The 6,761-nt window shown below is 30.5% G+C and overlaps 1 protein-coding gene across 1 annotated transcript; it reads left to right on the top strand.

Annotated features, from left to right (window-relative positions):
- Window positions 1–2,167: 2,167 nt before the first annotated feature.
- On the top strand, window positions 2,168–4,385 carry LOC120083518 (uncharacterized protein C24B11.05-like). Its single transcript, XM_039039293.2, has 8 exons — window positions 2,168–2,332; window positions 2,478–2,543; window positions 2,652–2,749; window positions 2,842–2,879; window positions 3,376–3,463; window positions 3,547–3,822; window positions 3,911–3,976; window positions 4,094–4,385. The coding sequence occupies exons 1-8, from the start codon at window positions 2,272–2,274 to the stop codon at window positions 4,250–4,252; spliced, it is 852 nt and encodes a 283-aa protein (XP_038895221.1). The 5' UTR covers window positions 2,168–2,271; the 3' UTR covers window positions 4,253–4,385.
- Window positions 4,386–6,761: the final 2,376 nt, after the last annotated feature.

Below are 6,761 nucleotides of genomic sequence, written 5' to 3'. Positions count from 1 at the left end.
ACTCAGATTTCCAGATATTTTAGTAAGACCAACTGAAACAATAAACAATAAAATATATACTCATAATTAAAATATAACAAATAATTTCACATATGTGGTGAGCTCTTTTAACAAGAAACCTAGCACAACATAGATGTCTAACCTTTGGATAAAAACACAAACTGTAAATGGTACTTTCAGCATAGTAATCAAAATGTTGACAATAAACTCTGTGAAAAAATAATCTTTCTTTGGATTGACTATTTTTCATCTAAGCAATCCTTTTAATTGCACATACTCATTACCACATGCATATCCACAATTTGGTCAAATAATTATCTTCATTTAGGCCAATGATTATATGCATAAATTCATAAATATGCACTTCTTATATTTTAGAACTAAACCAATCTAGATAGCAAACGCTACTTTGGTATTATATTATTTTGACCAATTTAATCCAAATTATAAGACACAATAATATAATAATATTATTGTACAAAAAGATAATGGAGGAAGAACATCAAATAATCTCTATCAAAATTCATCCAATAATTGCATACATAGAATACAATTAAAGTAATATAATCACGTGGATATCACAAAAAGTTATCAATCAAATTCAAGTTTAATCCACAACATGATCAATTAATCTTGAATCTGGATCAATTAAACTTAAATCACAATATAATCAAGCAAATTTGATTTAAATCCACAACCTGATCAATTAAACTTGAATTTACGACATGGTCAATTAAATTTGCATCCATAATATGATTAATCAATTTGAACTTAGATCAATTAATCTTAAGAGCACAACACGATTAATCAAATTTTAAAACCAAATTCACAAAATTATCAATAAAAAAGTTTAGATTTAAAATTACAGATTATGAATTAAAAAACTTGATTTAAAAAAATCAAAGTTATCTGTTAAGAATGAAAATAAAAAGAATACGAAACACTAATAATTCAAGCCAACTCCAAGAGCCGCCCGCATCCTTCAAATGGCCACCGCCGACTCCTTCACCCCAGCGACCCAACTCCCTCACGCCGACGAGAAAACAAACGAAATCCCACAGCCAGCTTAATCCTAATGTCGAAGTGAGGGTTTCGACCTTCCTGATTTTTTTTTTTATTTCTTTAATCATTTTTAAGAAAACGAACATATACTTCAACATAAAATTCATGCTCTGATATCACTTATTAGCATAATTATTTTATGTCTATAATGAATAGTTAAATCCTAGGTCATTCATAATAGAAATGTAACGTTTTAAAGATTCATCACATGTTGCGACATTTTTTTAATGAAACATCGCAAAAAACCTTTCAACGACTAGGCTTTAGAGATAAATGCATGTAATGAGATTTTTTTCGTCTCTAAATCTTTTTTGTAACAAAAGAATAGATTTAGCAACGAGTTACTTTTGTAGCCAAATTTTTTTATAATGTGCAAAATAAAATAAACTTGAAAATTCAAGACTCAAAACAAAGATCTACCTTCCTAATGATAACACTAATGTGAAATAAGATAATAATTGTTCGAGGGGTGCTGTCATATATCAATATTACGGTATCTTCATCTATTATTTGTCACATTAGTCTACTTTTGAAAATAGTGGGACGTCTCCTAGTATTAAAAAATAGACAAAATTCTATTCTTAACAAAAGAGAGTACGTAGTATAATATAGCTTCGTAGTACTAGAAATTTTCTCGATATTGTATATTAGTATCTATCTTGGGAGGACACGTGGCTAAACATTGATATGTCTGTTGTTTTAATAACCTAATATCATAAGGCACATGTTTTGTTGGAAAGGAATTGGTCTTTATTTTATAGCTTTGAAATGTCATGGGATCAAGTCAATTATTACCCTCTACCAAGAAATAATAAATATTAATTGAGGCCTCATTTGATTCTTCTTATACATTTTCTTTTTTCAGGTCAAAAAAGCAGATCTTTGCCAATATTTTTTTCAAGCTCTTCTTTTTAATTCTTCATTATTTTTCAACAATTCTCCTCTCTTTTTGATCTTCTCTCTGTTGGCTTTGCTTTCCTTTCTAGAATTTTGACTTAACCAAAAGAAGGCTTTTTGTCTTTTTGAATTTTCTTGGTAGATTCTTGTTTTCATACTTCAAAACATTCCCTATTTATATCCACCATTTCCTTTCTCTTCCTTTGTTCTTCTTCTTCAAAGTTCTTATTCCCATAAGCCTTCTTTCACCTCTTCTTTTTGGTTCTTTCTCTCTCTAATTTGGTAGTGTGTTTTGAAGGTTTAAGGGCAGAAATGGAGTTCAAAAACCAAGAACAGCAGCCTCAACCACCTAAATATGAATGTCTTCTTTTTGGTAAACCCATCTAATTTTCCCATTTTCAACTTCAACTCAAACTGTTCTATTCTTTTTAGTTTTTAATTTTAAAAAATAAGTTTATAAATACGACTTTCATCGACAATGACGACTCGATTACACAGTTTAATGTTCAATTTGGCAGATGTGGATGACACCCTTTACCCTCTCAGTTCTGGCTTGTCTAAACAATGCACCATAAACATTGAAGGTATTCTTCACTTTTCAATTAAACTTGGAAATATTCATCAAACCTTTTCTTTCTTTTCTTAATTGTCCCATGACTTTGAGTTCTCATTTCCTTTCTTGTTTATGACAGAGTACATGGTTCAACAACTTGGGATAGAAAAAGATGAAGTTTCAGAGATGAACCAGTTTTTGTATAGGAATTATGGGACATCCATGGCTGGCCTTAAGGTCCAATCTTTAAACTTTTATTTTTTGCAAATTTACACAAAACCCAATTGAATTTTGTATTAAAGTTTCAAACTTTTTGCCTTCTTGTGTAGGCTATTGGTTATGAGTTTGACAATGATCACTATCACAGGTACTGCCCACGTTTGCTTCTAATCTACCATCTAGGGTTTTGTATTTATATAATTTACGATTTTGGTCTAAAGAAGTGATTTATATATATATATATATATATAAATTCTTTAATCCTAAAATCGTTTCTAAAATGATAGTTGATCTCTCTAATAATAAAATTGTTGTTTCTTTCTATCATGTTAGTGAATTGATTTCTCTACTGTTTATGTCTTCTATATTTTTTTATTGTTGATTTCATTATAACATTCTCTCTCCCTTTTTTAGACTGTGTTTAAAAGTGAATTAGAAAAGAGTTAAAATCACTTCTGTTGATTTCAAAATCACTTTAAAATTTGCTTATATAATGATTTAAGAGATTTTGAATGATTAAAAATATCTTTTAAAGTGATTTTAGAACATGAAAATAGTGATCTAATTAATCGTATTAAAATCACTCCCAAACATATTTTGAATATAATCTCACAGCAAATTAATCTCTTTTTGTCGTTTTGCAGCTTTGTTCATGGAAGATTACCATATAATAATCTGAAGAGTGATCCGGTTCTTAGAAATCTCTTGCTTAGTTTGCCAATTCGCAAAGTTGTAAGTACTTTCTTTTCGATTGTATATCGAATTTAACATGTTATCAGAGCAAGAATTTTCAACTGTTTGGTTTGGTGAAACAGATCTTCTCGAATGCGGATGAAGTTCATGTTGCCAAAGTTCTAAGTAGGCTTGGTTTAGAGGGTTGCTTTGAAAAGATCATATGCTTTGAGACTCTTAACTCCTCTGATTTTGACTCTGCTTCTGATGATGGCTCTGTATCTGATTCCAAAAACTCGACGAACAGCGACTCAGACGACACGCCTCCACCACTCCCCGTCACTCCGATTCTCTGCAAACCATCTCCACAAGCATTTGAATCTGCTCTCAAGATAGCTAACATTGACCCCAAAAGAACAGTAAGAAAATTTCTTCTCATCTTCCTAATGTAAAATTACAAAACTGAAAAAATGATGATATGATGAGATTTGAATATTGGACTTGCAGTTGTTCTTTGATGACAGCATCCGCAACATAAAGACAGGGAAATCCACTGGCCTTCACACAGTGCTGGTGAGTTCATAGATACTCATTTGATCTCTTCTGCAAAATCATGGAAATGGAAGGAAATGAATGATACAAACACATATTATCTAAGAATTGAAGAAATGGGTTTTGATTAATTTGCAGGTTGGATCATCCAATAGAGGCAATGGTGTGGATTATGCATTGGAAAGCATTCATAATATAAGGGAAGCTTTGCCAGAGCTATGGGAAGTGGATGAGAAGATGAAGAACACAAGGCTTTCTGGAAAAATTGCATTGGAGACATCAGTTGTAATGGCCTAACTAACTAATTAAGATATATTTTATTAGCCTAATGTAATGGAGTTTGGATGTTATATTAATCCACATCATTTTGTAATAAACAATTCAAGATTAATGAAATGTTAAGCAAAGTTATCTCTTTCTTTGCTTTTGATATTGAGGTATGCAAATATGATTGAGAGTTTAATTAAATTGGAAGTGAAACATACTTATGGGTTGTTTACAATAAATCTACATATGTTGTTGTTCAATCATATATATCATATTTGTCATAATGATTCTCAGTACCTATTTATTACATCCTTAGAAATCCTTCCATCAAATAAAGATATATATTGAGCGTATTCATGTTCATCACTACAAAAATGTTGTAACTTTTTGACGACTTTGAAATGTCGAGTTGTGATAACTTTGAAGCTTTTAAAATGTTAAGTGATTGAAAGAATAAAGTGGACAGCTTAACTAAAAGACAAGCATCATGTTTTATATATATATATATATTTCTCGTATCAAGCATATTACAATCATTCATATCTGTGACGTGTCAAGAATATTTTTTCTTAACAAATAGAATTTGAACTACTACAAAATTGGCATTTAATGTCGGTTAAAGTTCGACGTAATAGGGATACAATGATGGATGAACAACTAACATCGAAGAATGTGTTATTAAAGATATTCAATGACAGTTACCTTTAATGTCGGTTTGTGTTTGACATTAAACCCTCATTAAATGCGTACAATAATATATTCTTTGAAGTTGTTGATGTGCCTAACATTTTGGTAGATTCTTATTATGTACAGAGGTTGTTAAGCTTCTAAACAATGTTATTGTAGATCATACAATAGTGTCTCTTTCCATTGATGAATCTAAGGCTACAATACTCGATTTGGATTTAGTTTCTTTCTTCCATGTGGAGCGCGTTCTCATAATTTTGTGGCTCACTCTCTTGCAAAAAGGGGCGGTAGAATAACATATTTCTTCCTGACTTAATTATCCTTATCCCATTTGGTTTGGGTGTTAGTAACTCATGAATGAAGCATGAGCAAACAACATCTTGGACGCCAGAGCATGTGCCAAACACATTGTCATACGATCAAATATGAATGAAGGAAACAATTATGGAGTGCTCGATTTTGGACTGATTCTTATTGATGAAAGAGACTTCAATAAGATCCACCTCTTCCTCATTGAGAAGCTTTACCACCTCCATGTAGTCAAATTCAACAAAAATGTGACAAATATTGGTCCCTATAACACTGTCAAGACCTTCACAGACGACCACCACTTCAAGGATCTTGATCTCACTACATATTGCGATGAATTCTTTCCAGCAAGCCAAACGTGACCTAGGTGGTCAAGAAGCACCCAACCTAGTCCACTTAGCTATCAATCTAGAAGTCAAGTTGCATCAATATTCAACTTTCAAGATAAAACTGGTTGGAGAAGCCATCTAGAAGCAGCTGAGGTTTCAAACTAGAAAACTATCATCCGTCATGCCTTTCCTAACCCTATTCAAAGAAGAAATTATCTTATAATTGAGAACCGGACAATAGATGCATAGATGGAAGGGTCCAGAGCTTCACCCTTGAACACTAGTTTTTTCCTAACCTCCCAAATCTTAAGGCCACAATACCTATTTCGTCAATATCTACATAAAAATCATCTTTAAAAACTACATTGGTTAATTTTTCATATTTGCTCACAATTCGAAAAATTAAAAAATAAAAAACAAAGTTTTATTTATTGGAAACTAAAATAGAAAACGAAATTAGTAAGCAAAAGACTATAGGGTTTTTTTTTTTTTTTTTTTAATGAAAATACAAAATAGAAATCCAAAGTTATCTACATTTTTTTATTTGGATAAATTACTTGCTACATTGTTTTTTTTTATTATTATTATTATTTTAAAGTTATTGGGTGGCAATTGACCTTATTTTGTTGGGTGGTAATTGACCTTATTCATATAATAGCAAAATTATGATTGGGCAAATATGATTATTCTGAAAGGAAAAGAAAGGTGTTTCCTAACAAATAATGTGCACTATTGAACATATTTCACTATTTAGCATTAGCAACCAAGTCAATTTACATAACTTGTTTTAATGGAAAAATTATTCAAATATTTGAATTCAATTTTTAAAATAAACAATAAAATTTGAACTTTTTAAATGATAGAGATATAAGACTATAACTAATGCTTTTCAAATAGTAAAACTATTTTTTTTTCCTTTAATTTTGACGTCCCCAGTTATCAAATTACCAGTCACATCAGTTCTTCAGACTAAAGATTTTAACCAAATAAAATTAGAATTTAGTGTTGAAATTGGGGGGAAAAACAAAACATTAGAAATAAAATGTGAGTTTAGGACTAAAAAGAACATATTTGTAACATAAAAATCAGATTAATTCTCATAAAGAATGACATGTAAGAGTCCTTGGTGCAAACATCAAATCAATCTAATTCTTCTAATTGAAACAAATAAAAAAAAAAAATAGAACAATATATAAACAACAATGGAAATCTCG

This window comes from Benincasa hispida, chromosome 8, assembly GCF_027475165.1.
Source record: "Benincasa hispida cultivar pf3 chromosome 8, pf3_genome.v1.1, whole genome shotgun sequence".
Classification (NCBI taxonomy): domain Eukaryota; kingdom Viridiplantae; phylum Streptophyta; class Magnoliopsida; order Cucurbitales; family Cucurbitaceae; genus Benincasa; species Benincasa hispida.
Note: the sequence above shows the minus strand (reverse complement) of the source record. Positions and strands in the feature narration are given on the sequence as shown.